At 49.6% G+C, this 22,825-nt stretch overlaps 1 protein-coding gene across 1 annotated transcript; it reads left to right on the top strand.

The window, feature by feature from the left end:
- Positions 1-13,792: 13,792 nt before the first annotated feature.
- LOC142473415 (histone H4) lies at positions 13,793-14,104 on the top strand. Its single transcript, XM_075580661.1, has one exon. The coding sequence runs from the start codon at positions 13,793-13,795 to the stop codon at positions 14,102-14,104; it is 312 nt and encodes a 103-aa protein (XP_075436776.1).
- The last annotated feature ends 8,721 nt before the right edge of the window (positions 14,105-22,825 follow it).

Raw genomic sequence — 22,825 nt, 5'->3', positions numbered from 1 at the left:
TCAACCCCAAATATCCCGCTGGGAAGGCGCCACCAGGTCTGCGGGAAACCATTGGCTCTAGCCCAGTGAAAGCCGGACCCCAGACCTTATTTCTAGCCCTTTCCTGCTCACCATTTTTTTTCACCATGAGCCTTAATGGTCCCCAGGCCTGAGCCTGGGGTGGGCATGCTTTCCCCCGATGGGGAACAATGACAGCCCTTGTGCTTTCTTCTCCTCCCAGCACAAGACTGACTAAATGTGATACTGTGAGGATTCGCTGTTCTGCTGCTCCTGCCCCTTTAACCCTCACTTGCCCATTGGACTACCATAACACTCAAGAGTGGCAAACTGGGGTGGAACTTACGCACGGTGCGCGGTTTCTGTGCAGTCCCCTTCGGTCTCTGGGCATGGAGCGCATTCTTGCTCCTCCTGTTTTGATGCGCAGCGCGCATGCGTGGTACACGGTCTTCCCAGTGGTCTGTGGTCTCCGCCCCTCTGTCCGGCCCCCATCCTGGCATCACCCCTATGCAGCACGGTTACGCCCCTCACTCCGCCTCTACCTCAGCGGGTCCTGCCTCTGGTACCCGGCCCTGTCCTGATATCACTGTTATGCGGCGCAGTTGCGCCCCTCCTCTATCTCCACGGGTCTCGCCTCTGGTTTCCGCCCTCATGGCGGTGCGGGTGTCGTGGCGCACGATGACAGCGTGTGACCAGGTCACCTACGGGTTTTGCGGGGGGCATGCACACATTCTGACGCGGTAGCTATTGGCTGTGTAATAGGACACACCTGCATGATCCAGCAGCCTATCCTGTCCGCACGTCTGCTTCCTGGTTGCCTCCCATTGGTGGGAGGTCCTATAAATATGCTCTCAGAGCTCCCAGTCATTGCCGAGCATAACCTCTGTTTGTGTGACGCTGCACTCATCACCTAGTTCCTGTCTGCCTGAACCCTGCTGCCTGACCCTGCATGGATACTACTCTGTGATGCTCTCCTGCACTGACCTTGGCTTTGGCAACGACTACTCTACTCTCTCCTGCACTGATCCTGGATTTGGAACCACGGCGACGCCACTCTCTCCTGCACTGACCCTTGCTTGGCTCCACGACTACTCTACGCTCTACAACCCTGACCCTGGCTACGTACCCCAACAATCCACTGCTCTATACTCCAAGATTCGCAAGTACCTCACTTACCCTGTCTTCTGTTACCCTGATCCGGCCTGTACGACTGTCCTATACTCTAGATGTGCCTTCGTGGGTGTGGTTGGCATTCTATACAAATCCCTACCTCAGCCCCATGGTCACGCCTCATTTGTAGTGAGCTACGGGTTACAGATATTCCCATTTGGAAGTCTCTGCAAGGGGCGGGCTCATGGACTGTACCCATCTTGGATAGGCTTACACAGGCCATGAGTCACCACCTTACTTCCTTCACTGGGGGGTCACTGGCTCATAGATTAACCTGTTACTGCTCTGAACATAATAGGGACTTGCATAATAGATACACTATGTGGGAAAGAGAGGTATTATGGGACATACCCTGTTACACTGGATAGGGGTAGTTTGGGCAGTTAACACGCAGGTGGCCCAGCCAGTTACACAAGGAGCACTGGCCCTCGTGGGCAACCTCCATCGGCTCTACTTCAACACCCCAGGTTTTTGACTTCTTCCCCCCTAGTTTGGTGGCCTGGGGAGGGTCAGCTACCTTAGGTCTTTTGACCGCCAGCACTGGAGTAAGGGAAAGGAAACGCTTTTCCAACTGTGGCCGTGTGGCCACTGTCACGATGGACGGAACGTATCAACAATTTTATATTTTAGGGAAATAGATTGAGCACACAAGTTGAGCAAAATAAACTGACATTTATTTCCTTAATAGACAGACACACGACAACCTTAGAATATACTTGACAAAACACTTACTGAGGAAGAGAATGGGATAGAATGTCCAGAAGTAAAACAAAGCACCAGAATATTGTCTTTTAAAATGCTGTCCTTTTGCAAGGGGTGTAAATTGCCAGCCCAATAAGTCTGTGAATATTGCAAAGTTCTTTCTGGTCCATTGGGGTTCGTTAGATAACCCCCAGCACTAACGGAATCCTGAAGAAGAGTTATGTCCTTGGTTCTGATGTAATTAACTTGTTGCGTTAGGGAATCGTTGCTGCTGCTCTTATCCGCTTGTAGAAGCAAAGTGGAAATTTGTTCACATTGTAAAAGGGAAACAAAAGACAACGGGGATAGCTTAGGGAGCATGTATATAGGGTCGGCTAGCATATCTATAACATACCCGCCCAATCCCCTTCGTGGGAACCTCCATCCCACCAATCTCCATCTTGCCCCCAGTTTACAGAGTGGGCACTACAGGGATATCCAGTTGATACAGCGCCTGTGCAACTCTGACACCTGGGCTGCTTACCATATGGGTACTCCCCTTTTTACCTGGTGTCTCCCAGGCTAGGAGTTGGACCCAAGGTGTTAACTAGCCCAGCTGACTAACAGGATCTCCTGGTCAGCGAGCATCCCGGCTAATTCACACTTTGCGGCTCTGGGGCTTTCATCCGCAACACTTCCCGAGACCCATAGCCATTTCCCTAAAAGGGGGTCTCTGAAGTTTGCAGAAGGAAGTGCCCCCAGCTCATCGGTGTAAAACATGTGGTTACTGGTTGCATTACAAAGGCAAGTAGAAAAAGCCTCATCCTGCCTGTACATTTAAAACTGCAGCCAGAAAGGCACTTTATTAAAAATATATGTTCTATTTGTCCTAAAGTTATCACAGGAGATATCGGCATTCGGCCGTGCCTGGGATGTCTGCTAGCAAGTAGGCAAGCCAGGTGACAGTGCGAAGGCTCCCCTTAGACCACCAGCGGGGCTAGGTAAGCCCTTTCAGCACAAGGTTGTTCAGTGGGACGGCGGCATTCACTTTCTGTAGCCCATCGCTGGGAGTTCTGGAGAGCCGGATCCTGCCTGATGTCCTTGGAGAAGCAAGGCAGGGAAGCTCAGTGTAGCAGGCCAGGCTCTGCCCAACGCCCTGGCAGTAGCAATGGGAGAAGGCTTAGTGGAGCAGGGTGATATAGATCTGAAGCTCGCAGCTCCCCAGTGAGAGTGAAAGCAATGCACGGCTCCCCAGTGAGAGTGAAAGCAAAGCACGGCTGACTACCCCAATACCGTGTGCAATGGCCACCTCTGCCAGGCTTATTGTGCCCAATGTATAGGTTTTTTTCTTTGTGTAACCCTTCCAGAAAAGAGCTAATCACTGATGTCTGGAAGTGGAAAACTGTATAAAGTGGGGATAGGGATGTGGTAACTACACATCAACACACACATTTTATCATGCCGTGATGGTCTTCACCTACCGCTGCCGCCCGCCCACCCCCAGTCTTTACTTCAATCCTCTGCAGATGTGGGACCTGTCCTGTCAAGGCCGCCCGCTTCATCCTCCGCTGACCTGGGACCTCTCCTGAAACCTGGTAAGTGAGAAGTAATGTTCCTTGATTGTAAGTGTCAAATCTATGGTGCGTCTTACAATCACTGGCAGCTTACACAAGAGGAAATACAGTAATACAAATAACACATATAGTCCAGGTCCCCTCTGGACTTCCCCCTTGGTCCCCGGCCCCCTTGGTTCCCCATATTAAGAGATACACCATTGCTTATAGTTTATGTTATTGTTTCTTGTTTATTTATTGTAAGGTTCGGGGGAACAGCTCTCTCTAAAGGGGCTCCCCCCGTGACTTTACTCACCCCGCTCCAGCTCTGCCTTCTCGCCGCTGCGGGCGGGATCTCCCTTCTCCTCCGCTTCCTGCAGCAGCTACTGATCTCGCGTGTGCGCGCGCACGGCTGAGGACTTTTACGTCCTCCCTCAGGGGGAGTTCCCGCCCCCAGCTGAGGCCGCGCACGCCTCTCCCACGCGGTGCACATGCCTGATGCGCGTGCACCGCTCACAAGCTGCACATCTAGCACAGCTGTGGTGAGTTTCTCCCTACCAATCTCTATCTTTCCTGGGACTGCTCCCTCGTTACTCCCCCTCTCCCTATTGGTCCTTCCTCCTACTTATACCTTGCTCAGCCATTCATTCTTTGGCTGAGCATAGCTTTGTATGACCTGTGTTAACCACGATCGTGCCTGCCTCAGTTCCTGTCTCTTTGTCTCCTCAGTGATCCCTTGCGTACTGAACCGGCCTGGCTGTGGATCCGCTCTGGTCTTCTACCCTTGGTTTGTATCCTGACCTCCTGGACTCCCCGACCCCTTCACCTCGGTTTGCGGATTCCGACCTACCTCCCGGCTCTGGACCCCAGGCTCTCGGTACCATCTATCTTCTGGAACCTCCCTTCTCGTCTGGCGAGTATCTTACTTTATCTTATACTCCCAGACGGTTCCAGACGCCTATTTTCCACTTTCCAGGTGTGTGTCCGTAGCTGTGGGTGCAGTTTGTTACCCATCTCACCTCAGTTTCTGGGTCCCTCCTTGTCCGTGGTGAGCTCAGCGTAACATTATGCTCAGCCCCACAGACATGGACCCCGAAGAAGTTGAGCAACCAAGCCCCATGCAGCGACTTCTCCAGCTAGAGGCGCAGCTTGCCTCCATGACACAGGAGCTCTCTAGACTCTCCTCATTGCAGCCTTCCCCAGGCTCCTCTGCCATGGCAACTGTGGCGTTTCCCTCCCCGGTTCTTCCCGTGGCTGTGAATCCTCATCTCCCGGCTCCCAACCGCTATGCAGGGGATCCCCATAAGTGAAGAGGGTTTCTTAATCAGTGCGAGATGCAATTTGAATTATCTCCTTTGCGCTTCCCCACTGCTCGTTCAAAGGTGACCTATATTATGTCTCTCTTGAACGGAAAGGCCCTAGCCTGGGCATCCCCAATCTGGGAGCGGGAGCCTACCATGACGCATGACTATTCTCGCTTTCTTCGAGAATTCAGGCAAGTATTCGATACGCCTGGTCGTCAAATTACGGCAGATTCTTCTCTCTTCCATATTTCGCTACACGCAAAGGAAACCCGCACAGCTTGTGTTAGACCACAGTGAGGTGCTGACTGGATGGAGACGTGATTATATCATATGAAAGAAAAAGGACCCAGTCTTTCAGCACTCAGTCACAAGGATTGTAATGTTGTAAATTTAAAAATATGCTTTATTTATAACCATGAGTAAAAAATAGGGTGTTAAAACGTAATTAAATAGTATTAAACAGCACGTGACTCTATCCTTAATAACCCACCTGCAAGTATGTGGGTGGATATAATAAGATCCCTAATGAATGTTGGGAATCAAACGCTACTGATAGTAGCTACCTAATGATATAGGCAAGAGGAGCCTGTGAGAGCCCACTCAAAGACACTTTCCATATAAGTGTATCCAGGCGTGTGCTACACACTCAATTGATACACTGTGGATAAGTACAGTAATACTGTGTGACGAAATGCGAGCTAAGTTAGACCTATATAATGTCTGTCCCTGATTAAGATATGCACTGGTGACTAAATCCATTCATCAGTGCTATCAGAGCCAGGTCTATGATGAAAACCTGTGTGGCCCACACTGTTGATAATAGGTGCACACTTATTAACACATTGGATAGTAGGATACAGAATAGCATGTCAAAACTGGAGCGTTAGATAAGGTCATCTAAACACCTAAACTGCAGATAGTGTATAGGGTGGAAACACCTGTAAGTAGCAGTGGAAACAGTGGTGTTATACAGGTGTTGTTAACCAAGGTACACCTAAACTAATGTCAATAATATCTGCTGTTGCCGCCCAGTATACGTTATAGTGAGAGCAAAATGCAGACACTTAGCACATATGGACAGTTTACCCTTAAGTGAGCGTAGTAAAGTGTTGCACACAGAGGGTAAATGATGGCATGGAGGCAACCTCCACAGTGTCTGCAGTAGTACAGGAGGGTTCACACTACTCTGTGAGTAATGATGTTGTTAGCTGTGACCCCCTGTGGTACTGCTCAGCACATAGTGCGTTAAGGCAAAATAGAATTGCCAAAATACTCAGCTTGTGACTGAGTGGGGTATAGAGGTGGTTAATGCTGTGGTTGAACAGTAAAACCCATAGACGCACCACCCCCACCCTCTCAATAAACAGCTGGTCTGTCTCTGAAGCCAAGTGAAGGGAACACCGGTCTAACTGGTAGAGGGGCCAATGGTTTTATCACTTCTGAGACAGGCAAGACAGGCAAGTCCTCGAACACATCAGTGCTGATATAACCAAGATCAGCGCTGATGTAGGGGACTGTGCGGCTACCAGTTAGACCGGTGTTCCCTTCACTTGGCTTCAGAGACAGACACCAATTGACCCTAGACCAGTCATAGTTCAGGGGCAGGAAGAGTTCGAAATCCAGTCTATTGTGGATTCCAGGAGGACAAGGGGTTCGGTACAATACCTGCTTCGCTGGAAGGGCTTTGGCCCAGAGGAAAGATCTTGGGTACCCTACCATCAAATACATGCCCCCAGACTGCTGAGACTCTTTAACTCCAAATTTCCCCAAAAGCCATATTGGAGTCGTCCTAAGGCCGCTTCTCAAGGGGGGGAGTACTTTAAGGTCCGCGGGAACACCTCTCTATAAAGGGGCTCCCCCCGTGACTTTTCTCACCCCCACTCCAGCTCTGCCTTCTCGCCACCGCGGGCGGGATCTCCCTTCTCCTCCGCTTCCCGCGGCGGCTTCTGATCTCGCGCATACGCGTGCACGGCAGAGGACTTTTACGTCCTCCCTCAGGGGGAGTTCCCGCCCCCAGCTGAAGCCGCGCACGCCTCTCCCACGCGGTGCACATGCCTGATGCGCGTGCACCGCTCACAAGCTGCACATCTAGCACAGCTGTGGTGAGTTTCTCCCTACCAATCTCTATCTTTCCTGGGACTGCTCCCTCGTTACTCCCCCTCTCCCTATTGGTCCTTCCTCCTACTTATACCTTGCTCAGCCATTCATTCTTTGGCTGAGCATAGCTTTGTATGACCTGTGTTAACCACGATCGTGCCTGCCTCAGTTCCTGTCTCTTTGTCTCCTTAGTGATCCCTTGCGTACCGAACCGGCCTGGCTGTGGATCCGCTCTGGTCTTCTACCCTTGGTTTGTATCCTGACCTCCTGGACTCCCCGACCCCTTCACCTCGGTTTGCGGATTCCGACCTACCTCCCGGCTCTGGACCCCAGGCTCTCGGTACCACCTATCTTCTGGAACCTCCCTTCTCATCTGGCGAGTATCTTACTTTATCTTATACTCCCAGACGGTTCCAGACGCCTATTTTCCACTTTCCAGGTGTGTGTCCGTAGCTGTGGGTGCAGTTTGTTACCCATCTCACCTCAGTTTCTGGGTCCCTCCTTGTCCGTGGTGAGCTGAGCGTAACATTATGCTCAGCCCCACAGACATGGACCCCGAAGAGGTTGAGCAACCAAGCCCCATGCAGCGACTTCTCCAGCTAGAGGCGCAGCTTGCCTCCATGACACAGGAGCTCTCTAGACTCTCCTCATTGCAGCCTTCCCCAGGCTCCTCTGCCATGGCAACTGTGGCGTTTCCCTCCCCGGTTCTTCCCGTGGCTGTGAATCCTCATCTCCCGGCTCCCAACCGCTATGCAGGGGATCCCCACAAGTGAAGAGGGTTTCTTAATCAGTGCGAGATGCAATTTGAATTATCTCCTTTGCGCTTCCCCACTGCTCGTTCAAAGGTGACCTATATTATGTCTCTCTTGAACGGAAAGGCCCTAGCCTGGGCATCCCCCATCTGGGAGCGGGAGCCTACCATGACGCATGACTATTCTCGCTTTCTTTGAGAATTCAGGCAAGTATTCGATACGCCTGGTCGTCAAATTACGGCAGATTCTTCTCTCTTCCATATTTCGCTACACGCAAAGAAAACCCGCACAGCTAGTGTTAGACCACAGTGAGGTGCTGACTGGATGGAGACGTGATTATATCATATGAAAGAAAAAGGACCCAGTCTTTCAGCACTCAGTCACAAGGATTGTAATGTTGTAAATTTAAAAATATGCTTTATTTATAACCATGAGTAAAAAATAGGGTGTTAAAACGTAATTAAATAGTATTAAACAGCACGTGACTCTATCCTTAATAACCCACCTGCAAGTATGTGGGTGGATATAATAAGATCCCTAATGAATGTTGGGGATCAAACGCTACTGATAGTAGCTACCTAATGATATAGGCAAGAGGAGCCTGTGAGAGCCCACTCAAAGACACTTTCCATATAAGTGTATCCAGGCGTGTGCTACACACTCAATTGATACACTGTGGATAAGTACAGTAATACTGTGTGACGAAATGCGAGCTAAGTTAGACCTATATAATGTCTGTCCCTGATTAAGATATGCACTGGTGACTAAATCCATTCATCAGTGCTATCAGAGCCAGGTCTATGATGAAAACCTGTGTGGCCCACACTGTTGATAATAGGTGCACACTTATTAACACATTGGATAGTAGGATACAGAATAGCATGTCAAAACTGGAGCGTTAGATAAGGTCATCTAAACACCTAAACTGCAGATAGTGTATAGGGTGGAAACACCTGTAAGTAGCAGTGGAAACAGTGGTGTTATACAGGTGTTGTTAACCAAGGTACACCTAAACTAATGTCAATAATATCTGCTGTTGCCGCCCAGTATACGTTATAGTGAGAGCAAAATGCAGACACTTAGCACATATGGACAGTTTACCCTTAAGTGAGCGTAGTAAAGTGTTGCACACAGAGGGTAAATGATGGCATGGAGGCTACCTCCACAGTGTCTGCAGTAGTACAGGAGGGTTCACACTACTCTGTGAGTAATGATGTTGTTAGCTGTGACCCCCTGTGGTACTGCTCAGCATATAGTGGGTTAAGGCAAAATAGAATTGCCAAAATACTCAGCTTGTGACTGAGTGGGGTATAGAGGTGGTTAATGCTGTGGTTGAACAGTAAAACCCATAGACGCACCACCCCCACCCTCTCAATAAACAGCTGGTCTGTCTCTGAAGCCAAGTGAAGGGAACACTGGTCTAACTGGTAGAGGGGCCAATGGTTTAATCACTTCTGAGACAGGCAAGACAGGCAAGTCCTCGAACACATCAGTGCTGATATAACCAAGATCAGCGCTGATGTAGGGGACTGTGCGACTACCAGTTAGACCGGTGTTCCCTTCACTTGGCTTCAGAGACAGACACCAATTGACCCTAGACCAGTCATAGTTCAGGGGCAGGAAGAGTTCGAAATCCAGTCTATTGTGGATTCCAGGAGGACAAGGGGTTCGGTACAATACCTGCTTCGCTGGAAGGGCTTTGGCCCAGAGGAAAGATCTTGGGTACCCTACCATCAAATACATGCCCCCAGACTGCTGAGACTCTTTAACTCCAAATTTCCCCAAAAGCCATATTGGAGTCGTCCTAAGGCCGCTTCTCAAGGGGGGGGTACTTTAAGGTCCGCGGGAACACCTCTCTATAAAGGGGCTCCCCCCGTGACTTTTCTCACCCCCACTCCAGCTCTGCCTTCTCGCCACCGCGGGTGGGATCTCCCTTCTCCTCCGCTTCCCGCGGCGGCTTCTGATCTCGCGCATACGCGCGCACGGCAGAGGACTTTTATGTCCTCCCTCAGGGGGAGTTCCCGCCCCCAGCTGAGGCCGCGCACGCCTCTCCCGCGCGGCGCACATGCCTGATGTGTGTGCACCGCTCACAAGCTGCACATCTAGCACAGCTGTGGTGAGTTTCTCCCTACCAATCCCTATCTTTCCTGGGACCGCTCCCTCGTTACACCCCCTCTCCCTATTGGTCCTTCCACCTACTTATACCTTGCTCAGCCATTCATTCTTTGGCTGAGTATAGCTTTGTATGACCTGTGTTAACCACGGTCGTGCCTGCCTCAGTTCCTGTCTCTTTGTCTCCTTAGTGATCCCTTGCGTACTGAACCGGCCTGGCTGTGGATCCGCTCTGGTCTTCTACCCTTGGTTTGTATCCTGACCTCCTGGACTCCCCGACCCCTTCACCTCGGTTTGCGGATTCCGACCTACCTCCCGGCTCTGGACCCCAGGCTCTCGGTACCACCTATCTTCTGGAACCTCCATTCTCGTCTGGCGAGTATCTTACTTTATCTTATACTCCAAGACGGTTCCAGATGCCTATTTTCCACTTTCCATGCATGTCCCCGTAGCTGTGGGTGCAGTTTGTTACCCATCTCACCTCAGTTTCGGGGTCCCTCCTTGTCCGTGGTGAGCACAGCGTAACATTTATTTAACACAGATATGATCGCACAGATTAATTTACATTAATGTTTTATAAAGTACAAGTCATTTTATTAAAATCTATCCCTATTAAAAATGTATTCTATATTTTATCAGTGAGTAATTATATACATTTTGTTTACCCATTACACCTCTACAAGGGTTCAAAACACAACACAACACACACACCATACAGCAAAGTGGTTAGGGATAAATGCGTGCAACTGCGCGCTGAGAGGCAATTGAACCTGCGGGCTGTAGGGAGCGGGAGCTTGAGCGGGAGGGGGGGGTGTGGTTTGAGCGGAGGGCTCTCCGTGCTGACCCTCCTCCCCCTCCACCTCCTCCCCATCCCCCTTACCCCTCCCCAGTCGGTCCGTCCCCACACACACACACACACCATATTTATATATACACATATATACAAATATATACACATATATACACATATATACACATATATACACATATATACACATTTATACACACATATATACACACATACATACACACACACACACACACACACACACACACACATACACACGCATACACATGCGTGTAGTGAGCCTCGCCGGAAGGAGGCAGCGGGGACAGATGGGCAGGAGGTAAGGGGCTGGTGGTCCGCTCGCGTGGCCGTCCGCAGCGGGTCCTCAGCCTTAGGGCCGTTCTATAGTGGTTGGGGTGCGCGCGTACGGCAGTTATAGATAGACTCACCAGCGCACCACGTGACGCGTCACCGCTCGGGATCGCAATTCTCTTGCTTCCCCAGGCGGCTGACGCGTCACAGCGTGTAGTGAGCCTCGCCGGAAAGAGGCAGCGGGGACAGATGGTCAGGAGGTAAGGGGCTGGTGGTCCGCTCACGCGGCCGTCCGCAGCGGGTCCTCAGCCTTAGGGCCGTTCTATAGTGGTGGGGGTGCGCACGCACACCAGTGTGCGGGGAGCCGACAGACAGCGGCGAAGGAAAATAATCTTTTTACGCTGCTACTGGCGCTGAATGTATGTATATGTGTGTATGTGTGTGTGTGTGTGTGTGTGTGTGTGTGTGTGTGTGTGTGTGTGTGTGTGTATTTGTGTGTGTATTTGTGTGTATATATGTATGCGTGTGTGTGTGTGTGTGTGTGTGTGTATTTGTGTGTGTATTTGTGTGTATATATGTATGCGTGTGTGTGTGTGTGTGTGTGTATTTGTGTGTGTATTTGTGTGTGTGCACAAATGTAATACATTTGTGCACGGCTGCACACACTATATAACAGCCTCTAGGCCGTGCTTATAGTGCCTACAACAGCGACACAACATCTCACAACACAAAAGCTTTGCCGCCGCCGCCGCGTGCGCTTATAGTGGAAACTTGAAGCCGGCAAATTTGATTTTTCAAGGGCCGTCGTGTCACGTGACGGTCCTTGAACCAATTAAATGCCCGGAATCCCGCGCCGTCGCGGCGAAACATAACTTTCCCTCTCACCCTCCCTATCTCCCTGTCTCTCTCCCTCTCCCCCTGTCTCTCTCCCTCTCCCCCTGTCTCTCTCGCTCTCCCCCTGTCTCTCTCGCTCTCCCCCTGTCTCTCTCGCTCTCCCCCTGTCTCTCTCGCTCTCCCCCTGTCTCTCTCGCTCTCCCCGTGTCTCTCTCGCTCTCCCCCTGTCTCTCTCCCTCTCCCCCTGTTTCTGTCCCTCTCCCCCGTCTCTCTCCCTCTCTGCCTGTCTCTCTCCCCCTGTCTCTCTCTCCCTGTCTCTCTCCCCTGTCTCCCTGTCTCTCTCCCCCTCTCTATCTCCCCCCTCTCTCTCTGTCTCTGTCTCTGTCTCTGTCCCTCCCTGTCTCTGTCTCTGTCCTTCCCTGTCTCTGTTTCTGCCCCTCCCTGTCTCTGTCTCTGCCTCTCCCTGTCTCTGTCTCTGTCCCTCCCTGTCTCTGTCCCTCCCTGTCTCTGTCCCTCCCTGTCTCTGTCCCTCCCTGTCTCTGTCCCTCTCTGTCTCTCCCTCTCTGTCTCTCCCTCTCTGTCTCACCCTTTCTGTCTCTCCCTCTCTGTCTCTCCCTCATCTTAACTGCCGTATACCTACACCGAAGTAACCTACCCTGCTTTCTTCCAGATCTGACTCAAGTTTCACGCGGGAGACATCGGAAGACAGGTAGGGAACACCTCCCCTCCAGTATAGTACCTTGAGGGACTGTGGATCAGGTAAGATCCCAGCCGGGATTGCTGCTTTAGAAATTGTGAAGAGGGGGCATCCTGACACTGGTTAAGGGGTACAGAAGTCATTCACATCTGGCTTTTTTTTTCGTTCGATTAGTGAGGCCATCCGACACACACTCACGTAACTAGGACTAATGGTAGTAAAGTATAAGTGTAATACGATAAATAAACTGTTAATGTAAAAAAAAAAAATTGTGTCCCGGTTTTTCATTTTCAAAATCTGGTCACCCTATTCACATATATAGGCAGCGGGGACAGATGGGCAGGAGGTAAGGGGCTTGTGGTCCGCGCGCGCGGCCGTCCGCAGCAGGTCCTCAGCCTTAGGGCCGTTCTATAGTGGTGGGGGTGCGCGCGCACGGCAGTTATAGATGGCTTAGGTGAGTCAGCCCTTCTATACAAGGGCCGCGCGCGCACGCCAGGGAGCGGGGAGCCGACAGACAGCGGCGAAAACGGGAAAAATAATCTTTTACGCTGCTACCGGCGCTGAATGTATGTATATGTGTGTATGTGTGTATATATGTATGTATGTATGTATGTGTGTGTGTGTGTGTGTGTGTGCATATATGTATGCATGTGTATGTATATATGTGTGTGTGTGTGTGTGTATGTGTGTATATATGTATGCATGTGTATGTATATGTGTGTTGTGGGTATGCATGTGTATGTATATGTGTGTTGTGGGTATGTATGTATGCGTGTGTGTGTGTGTATCTGTGTGTGTGCACAAATGTAATACATTTGTGCACGGCTGCACACACTATTTAACAGCCCTTAGGCCGTGCTTATAGTGCCTGTGATTTCATGTAACTTCATTCCCACGTGACTTCAATTTCGAAGCAGCACTGCCACCCTGTGGAGTAACTGTCAACTTCAGACATTTCTACTGGAGGATTTGTGTTTGCTGAACTTGTTTCCCCGGTCTGCATTTCTTCCACGTGTCACCTCATGCAGGGTAAATTAGAAATAAAAGCAAATTTATAAAACAGGGGTATTTATATAAAAAAAATACTGATGAATGTAGTTGATCATACACATCTAAATATTACAAATGAATTACATTTACAGATATATAGATGCAGACACAATATAATTAAATACATGAAATAGATGGCACACAAATGTGTTCGTGTGAGTTGGGCAATACTAGGCAAAGCAAATGTGATCACAGTTTTAATGAGATAAACTTCCAACCAATCCCATTACCACGCGGCCTTTTTTTATAAACAGTAACGGCTTTCACTGAGCCAATCAGACGAAAGACTTTTTCAGCCAATCAAAATCAAGGAACGTCTTCCAGTGCAATTCACTTTCTCCCCTCATGGGGTGTCTGTGGTTTTCACTCAGGTCCGCTCATACTGCATATAAGCAGCAGCTTTACCGCAATTACCTCATTCGCTTCTTGTTTTAACGTTTTGCAGAATGACTGGTCGCGGCAAAGGAGGAAAAGGGCTCGGGAAAGGAGGTGCCAAGAGGCACAGGAAGGTTCTTCGTGACAACATCCAAGGCATAACCAAGCCTGCTATCCGCCGCCTGGCTCGCAGAGGAGGAGTGAAGCGCATCTCCGGTCTCATCTATGAAGAGACCCGTGGGGTGCTTAAGGTTTTCCTGGAGAATGTGATCCGGGACGCGGTCACCTACACCGAGCACGCTAAGAGGAAGACAGTCACCGCTATGGACGTGGTGTATGCTCTCAAGCGCCAGGGCCGCACTCTCTATGGATTCGGAGGCTAAACGGTGACACTTCTTACCAACTGAGAATACGGAATTCACATTCATTTAACCCAATGGCTCTTTTAAGGGCCACCCACATTCTCCTGTATAGAGCTCTGGTTACACCGCCATCTTATTCTTACCCGTTTTCATGTTGCTGTCTCTGACGGGACTCAATATTTCATATTGGAAACTGGTTAGAGAAATACAATTCACTACAAAACCACCAGTATGTGACCGCATTTTGTTACAGCGCTTTATGTACGATTCTTTTCTATGAATTGACAAGTACACTCGTGAGTTATATAAACTTTGCTATACTCCCTTCATGCTATTAACTGCTCATTCATAAAGCAAACTACAAATATTGGTTTCACTTTTTGATATAACTTCTCTGAATTAGAAGTGTCTGCACTTGACATAGATTTAAATACGTGATTTTAATTGCTCGATCCATATACACATTTTTTTACATTACACATTAGTACAATCTGCAAAAGAAAATGTATCTGATAAATGCCTTATCTGTATTGATTTTAACCGCTATGAAAACAATTACATTTTTATAGACTTGCATAAAACAATGACAATGTTTGAGCATTCATTCATTATTATTTTGCTGTCTTTTCTGCTCTTAAAACAGAATCCCCAATGCAAATGTTTCATAAAATAGTCACTCTTTTTATATTCCATTAAATAGTCCCATATATTGGGCATCATGTATCAGCTTTTGATGAGAAAAAAATGCAATCGGATTTTCTTTAGCACTTTCTGTGACTTTTATGATTCTTTGTCACAACTGTAAATCTCATACATATTGAACACGTTTTTTGGTTTTATGATCATAAATACAACCCCGCATTTCATGTGTAAAACACTCGGTTTGGGGATCTCGGAACAATTATACAGAGAAGGTAAAAAGGCGCCAAAGCTTTACTATCTGTCATTCAAACAAAGACCACACGGTGGCAGTATTGTTTTGGAAATGACCTGGATTCTGGAGACCTGGATTTTTCACAATGATCTGAATCAAAGGTTTCACCTCCAGATATTTGTGTTAAATACGTTTTGCGGATTCCCTTAAATATAATTAGTGAATTAAGTTGAAAATCAACAGGACTCTAGCATCACTTCTTAAATCGCACAAATATGTGTACTGATGTGGGGGCTAAAACTGCCAATGATGCCACATTTCCCACACAATCTATACAGGGAAAACGCAGCAGCACCAAAATAAAAGCAGCAAAACACACACACGTGTGTAACTCACATTAATAAGAAACACTTGGGGTCTTCCTTACTTTTGTGAACAATGTTACTAAATCAATCTGTTCAATTAATTCAATGATCCTTTGTTTTTTTTATTTCAGTCACACTTTATCTCAAAGATTATCACGGAGACCAGAACGTAACCCCGGGATCAAGGCACCAGAACGGACAAAGCGTTTCAATAAAGAGAATTTATTCTGGCCGTATCCAGCACAGCACAAACTCACAAACCCCTTACACTCCCCAAAACAGGGAATACAGGGGATTCTAGGTGCCAGGCGCCACTTCCAAGGCTCCCCAGGGTTTGCTCCCACTCCTGTGGGGTTTGAGACTGCAGAGCTTTCAAACCTGTTTGCTTTCTGAGACTCTGTCCCGCAGCACGGAACCGTTTTCACATCTCCCGCTGGATGAAGCTCCCAGCGACGTGTGAAGGTGTCTCTGGCGCAGCCTTGGGGCGCACCGCTTAGTTCCCTGCACGCTGGGATCACACTGACCCTGAGCGCTGCTGGGTTCCCCTTACATACAGTCCCCGCTGCTATAGGAAATCGCTGTAGATGGAGCCGCGACCATCATGTGTGGATACTGCATGGGAGACAGGACGTGAGGTCACATCTGCATTGGCCAATCATGGCTGGGCGCGGGGTGGGTGAAAGTTAAAGGGCTTTTGGAGAAATATGAACGTCCCTATGGGAGCAGCGCCTGTCAGCGGGAGCGGCGCCTGTCAGCGGGAGCAGCGCCTGTCAGCGGGAGCGGCGCCTGTCAGTGGGAGCAGCGCCTGTCAGTGGGAGCAGCGCCTGTCAGTGGGAGCAGCGCCTGTCAGTGGGAGCAGCGCCTGTCAGTGGGAGCAGCGCCTGTCAGTGGGAGCAGCGCCTGTCAGCGGGAGCGGCGCCTGTCAGTGGGAGCAGCGCCTGTCAGTGGGAGCAGCGCCTGTCAGTGGGAGCGGCGCCTGTCAGTGGGAGCCTGGCAGCGGCTTCCCGGCCATCAGGAATATCTCCCATGAGTATCGGCGATATCTCGGGATACAGCGCAATGCTGCACTTTTAGGGTGTTTGCTCGTCAGCCCGATCTCTTCCCCAGCCACTCTCCCTTTGTTCCTGTCCCTCTCCTCCCCCTCCACTCCAAGCAATAGCAGTTCTCCGGACATGTGGGCTGCTCAGTGGGATTCCCAGCCCAATGTACAGAGACCTTGGCTATGCTTTATATATGCACACACAGTGTATACTTTGGTACAGTTTACAACACGAGAGTAAAGAATTACAGTTACAGGGTATGGAAGGGGTTGCATGGCACATTAAAATGGGGCAGCTCTAGGGTCTGGTGACCAGATGAGCCCCAGGAAAGGACAGGTAGGTGGGAGGGACGGGGTCCAGAATAATACAGGTTAAGCCTGGTCCCAGGGGTGTGTACTGAGGCCTGGGGAACTGTGATTGTTTCCACACACATCAGGCACTCTGATGGGTCACCACCCTATCTCCATGATTTGCTATGGAGACAGGAATCTAGAAACGGGGTGGCAGATATCAATTCCACAGATCTTTTCTGGACTGGCATGGAGATGGACTAAATGGTATTCTCTGAAGTCATGCCAGAGACACCCAAGACAAGGCAGTGTGCTTTTCTGAAGCAGAAGATTTAAACTTGCCTGCTTGCAACTTGTTTTCAGCACTGCCGGAATTCCTGATCCTCTACAAGAGTGGAAGCTGCTCCGGGTAAGCCATTTCTGTGGCACTGGGCACCTAGGACTGCTAGGATTCCCCCTGTATTCCCTGGTTGGTGCGAGTATAGCTCTGTTAGGAGATTCTGTGCTGTGTCTGATGGCTACTGCTGAAATAAACACCTCTTTATTTGATCGCTGTGTCCTGTCTGGCACGTGATCCAGTGAAAGAGTCCTGGTCTGCTGTGGCAACTATTGCTAGTAAGCAATATGTAACGAGAACTATGCTCCCCTCCTTACTATCCGGCGTGACCTGTTTCATATATTGTTCTCATTCTTGCTCGCCCAATGCTCAGAACACATTGTTCCCTCCCTCAGTGCCTTGTTTTGATTGTCCACTTCTCAAGTGTATCAAGATTTACCTAATTCTTGTTGTAATAGTTTGTGGGTTGCTCCCTTCCCCAGTGGTCCCACTCTGTATTATTTCCCGCCTCTACTTCCATGGCATTCCCAGTGCTTGGTTTCAAGTACTAAGCAATGTAGTGTCCCTCAATTATTCCTAATCTATTGTAGTGAGGAGATTGGCCCCTTCCCCTTTGTTATCTAATCAGATTGTTCCCTTTCAAAGTGTTCATAATCCATTGTTCCCCAGTGATTTCCGAATTCATTGTTCCCATCCACAATGCTTCCAAATTCTGATTATCCCCTTCCCAGTGCTCTCAAAATTTACAACTCCTCTCGCAAATACTAACACATGACTGTCCTTATTAAAATGATTCTCCCATTAACTGAACCTGTAAAACCCTACATAGATTGCTCCATTATTAACTGACACCTCCATTAATTATCCCCACTAAAATTACCACTAACCCTTGATGAACTACCACTGTTCAACCCAACCTTACAAACCATAATCAGTCCATCACCAACTATCCTCTCCTCCGCCTCATCCTATCACAGCCTCACATAATAAAGGGGAAGCTCGGCTCGCTGCCCCAAAACTGTGTGTAATGGCTGCCTCTGTGAGACTCATTTGGCCTGTTTATAATGTATTGAGTGGTAACTTCTTCCAGAAAAGAGCTAATCACTGTGTGATCCCGGGGGATGTGTGTAAAAGTTCTGGTCTCCTGTGACAGGCTTTTTATCTGGTGGATAGTAATGGACATCACTTGGCCCAGTTCTGAATCTCTTGCAGGACTTTCATTTCTGAGTAGTTTGTGATTTCAAGACCGCAGGACCGATAGTTCCACACATAATGAGCATAGTCCAGTGCACCTCTCACCGGAGTTCTATTGTGCCCAGTTCAGGGCTCTGGACAAAGGAGGCGGGGCACCTACATGGAGTTCAACTCCTGGCTAGACCTTCACAGCCCTCGGTGGGTAGCCAGATGCAGAGTCACCTCGCTCCTAGACAGGATGGACATCGTCATCCGTGAACAGTTTTTGCCCAAATGTGTACCAGAGGTGCGGGAGTGGGTCATAGAGCATAAGCCGAGAATGCACCAGACGACAGCCATGATGGCAGATGAATTTGTGACCATGCGGCCACAGTTGGAGAAGTGGGTCCTGACCCCCGATCCAGTGCCAGCGACAACACCACCTAACGTAGCTGACCCTCCCAAGGCCACTAAGCTGGGATGGAACAAGTGGAGTGCCGGAGGTGCTGCAGCCAAAGCCTGCAGAATTTGTCCATGAGCGCCGGTGCTACCAGTGCAATCGGCTAGGCCATCTGCGGGTGGACTGCCCCAACCCACCCTGCTCCAGTAACCCCAATATGGGGCAATGCTCACAAGCAGCGAGACCAATACCCTACGTAAGATTGGCCCCAAAAGCATAGCAAGTGGAGGCTGTGCAGAATGTGCAGCAGCAGACCTAGCAGCAGCAGTCAACGATGCAGAAGTGGATCTGGAGGGACATGGAATCGCAGCCATCGGGCTGGAATCCAATGATGTCCGCCAACAATATTTGTGCCCGGTTACCAGAGGCCATCTCCGGGTGGCCGGCCTGATGGACACCGGTGTTACGGTAATCTGGTGCAACCTGATATGGTCAGCCCAGAGAAACTTCTCCAAGGCACGGGGATGCCGGTGAGAATGCTGGACAGAGCCCCCAAGTTATTGCAAGTTGCCCGGGTGTTACTTGATCAGGGCACTAGTAGAGGAGTCTGGGATGTCACAGTGTAACCCGGCTTGGACACCAACATCCTGCTGGGCAATGACTTGGGGCACTTTATTTGCTCCTACGCTGAGGAGAATGCACCAGTGGCTGCGGTCACCCCGAGCAAAAGTCAGGCAGTTGCCCAGGTGGAAGTGCCTTTGGCGTTGCCGCACACCACCCCAATTATCTCTCCCCAGCTTTTGGAGCCAAAGAGAGCTGAAGTCCCGGTGGACACCAAGCAGGTAAGCCAGCACAAGCCAGACCTTTGTCCCGAACCCTGTCCCAACATTTCCCCTGACTGTTTGACAGGGCGAACCTACCAGAACTGAGCCAGGAGTTCATGGACATTGTGTGATCGGACCCCAAACTGGAGGGCATGATACTTCGTGTCCCATCGGTTCCTTTGGCACCACAGTGTCTCATAACAGGAATCCAAGAGTGCTCTGGTCAGATCAGGGACATGAAGGCGACAGATAGTTGTTACTCATGAATATAGGGCACAGTTGATGCAGATATCCCATGTGATCCTGCTGGTAGGGGCATCAGATAGTCACTCATACTAGAGCCCGGCTACAACAGACTTTCTACTCACCGGCGTCATGACAGGAGGTATTGGTGTTCTGCCATAACTGTAATCCCTGCCACCTAGTGGGCAAGTCGAGTGACCACACAAAGGCTCCCCTGAGACCGCTACCGGTGATCGGTGAGTCCTTCCAGCGTGTAGCTGTAAATATAGTGGATCCGCACATGATCCCAGTTGCTCTGTCCTTGATTGAAGTACGTCAATTGGCAGAGTCTTTGATTGAGATATTCACTAGGGTAGGTTTCCCAAGTGAGATCCTGGCTGATCCGGGGGCACAGTGCATGTCCGAACTGCTCCAATGTCTCTTGGCAATGTGCAAGGTCAAATCTCTCTGTACAGCCCCCTACCATCCCCAAACGAATGGATTATGTGAGCGGTTCAATGGGACCTTAATGTCAATGTTGCAAGCATTTGTGGAAGCTGAAAGGGTGAGACTGACAAGCTCACTTACATCACCTGCTATTTGGTATCTAGAGGTGCCAAAGGAGTTTACCATCCGTTCCCCCTTCAAGCTCCTCTATGGGTGCCATGTCCGTGGACCATTCAATCTGTTTCACACATCCTCTTTCTATCCATGCTTCTCCTCCTTGCTTCTGGGGATATCTCTCCCAATCCTGGTCCCTGTCTTATTTCAACTTGCTCTCATCCTCGCCTCCCACATGCAACTTCTACTCCTTCTGGTGTCAACCCCTCCAACCTCATACCCATCCCCTGCCACCCTCCCTCCTCTCTCCCTTTCTCCTGTGCCCTTTGGAACGCACGCTCTCTTTCTTACAAGTTCCTATCTGTACATGACTTCTTTCTCTCTCACTCCCTGCTTCTCTTTGCTATAACTGAGACCTGGCTCACTCAGTCTGACTCTGCTCTGGAAGCTGCCCTCTCCTATGGTGGCCTTTCCTTCTCCCACACTCCGCGCCCTGATGGCAGGGGGGGAGGAGTGGGGCTCCTGCTCTCCTCTGTCTGCCGTTACCGAACCCTTCCTATTCCCCCCTCTCTTGCTTTTCATTCCTTTGAGGCTCACACTGTCCAGATCTTCTCTCCTCTCCCTGTTCATGTGGCGGTCATCTATCGCCCACCTACCTCTACTCATCACCCTTCTGCCTTTCTCTCTCACTTTGAATCCTGGCTCTCTTTCTTTCTCTCCTCAGACTCCCCTGTTCTTCTCCTTGGGGACTTCAATTGCCACATTGATGACCCCTCTCTCTCTTGGGCTTCCCGCTTTCTTTCTCTTACCTCTTCTTTTGGCCTTCAATAGTGGACTGCAGCCAGCACCCACAAGGATGGCCACTACTTAGACCTGGTTTTCACTAAAAACTTCTCTCTCTCTGATTTCTCCATTTCCCCTTTTCCTCTCTCTGACCATCATCTCATCTCATTCTCTGTATCTCGCTTCTCCCTTTCTCCACCTCCATCTACCCCCCGGTTCTGCAGAAACCTGCGCTCTATTCACTTACCTGACTTTGAGTCCACTTTACACTCCTCCCTCTCCTCTCTCAGCTCTGCTACAGACCCTGACAACCTGGTCAGAAAGTACAACTCTGTCTTGTCCTCGTCTCTTGATCTACATGCCCCGCTTTCTCTCTGCCGCCCTCGCCCTTCTAACCCTAGACCCTGGCTAAATTCCCACACTAGCATGCTGCGTTCCTCCACCCGTTCCTCTGAACGCCTCTGGAGGAAGTCTCACACTCTCGCAGACTTCCTTCACTACAAATTTATGCTATCCTTTTTCAACTCTGCCCTCTCGCAAGCTAAACAAGCCTACTTTTCTGCACTAATCAAGATGCACAAGTCTAACCCATGCCGACTGTTCTCTGTCTTTGATACTCTACTCAAACCACCCTCAGCTGCCTCTCCTTTTTCCATCTCCGCTCAGGACTTTGCTGACTATTTTAAGGAAAAGGTAGAATCCATACGGCAGAACATCCCCTCTGTTTCTTCCCCCCATCCTACACCTCTTCCTAACTCTCCTCCTGCCTTCCTTGAGTCTTTTTCCACTGTCTCAGAGGAGGATGTGTCGCTGTTGATCTCCTCTTCTCCCTCTACCACTTGCCCTCTTGACCACATTCCCTCCCATCTCCTAAAACCTCTAGCTCCTTCTATAATCCCTACGCTTACACACATTTTTAACTCCTCCCTCTGCTCTGGAACCTTTCCATCCTCCTTCAAACATGCAACAGTCATACCATAACTCAAAAACAGCAAGCTTGACCCTACCTGTCTTTCTAACTATCGACCTGTCTCCCTCCTGCCTTTTGCCTCTAAACTCCTTGAACGTCTTGTATTCTCTCGCTTGCTCCATTTTCTCAACACCTATTCTCTCCTAGACCCTCTACAATCTGGCTTCCGCACTGCTCACTCCACCGAAACAGCCCTCACTAAAATAACTGACGACCTCCATGCTGCCAAAGACAGAGGTCATTACACTCTGCTCATATTACTCGACCTCTCTGCAGCATTTGACACAGTGGACCACCCTCTTCTCCTCTACATTCTCCATACTCTAGGTATTCGGAACAAAGCTCTATCCTGGATCTCATCCTACCTCTCCCATCGTACTTTTAGTGTCTCTTCTGCTAACACCTCCTCCTCCTCTATTGATCTCTCTGTGGGGGTACCCCAGGGCTCTGTCCTGGGACCTCTTCTCTTTTCTCTGTACACACTCTCTCTAGGTGACCTAATAACATCTTTTGGGTTTAATTATCACCTCTATGCCGACGACACACAAATATACTTTTCAACACCTGACCTTACACCTACTGTACAAACCAAAGTTTCTGAATGTCTCTCTGCTATATCATCCTGGATGGCCCTCCGACACCTTAAACTCAACATGGCTAAAACAGAGCTCCTCATACTTCCTCCCAAACCTGGCCCTACTACCTCCTTCCACATTACTGTTGGAACTACAATCATTCACCCAGTAGCCCAAGCACGCTGCCTAGGGGTCACATTCGACTCCTCTCTCACATTCGCCCCTCACATTCAAAACATTTCTAAAACTTGTCGCTTTTTCCTCCGCAATATAACTAAGATACGCCCTTTCCTCTGTTTTTCGACTGCTAAAACTCTGACTCAGGCCC

Source organism: Ascaphus truei (genome assembly GCF_040206685.1).
Source record: "Ascaphus truei isolate aAscTru1 chromosome 12 unlocalized genomic scaffold, aAscTru1.hap1 SUPER_12_unloc_1, whole genome shotgun sequence".
Taxonomy (NCBI): Eukaryota; Metazoa; Chordata; class Amphibia; order Anura; family Ascaphidae; genus Ascaphus; species Ascaphus truei.
Note: the sequence above shows the minus strand (reverse complement) of the source record. Positions and strands in the feature narration are given on the sequence as shown.

Coding starts and splice junctions, on each gene's coding strand:
- LOC142473415 (XM_075580661.1), top strand. CDS start 13,793: ATGACTGGTCGCGGCAAAGGAGGAAAAGGGCTCGGGAAAGGAGGTGCC.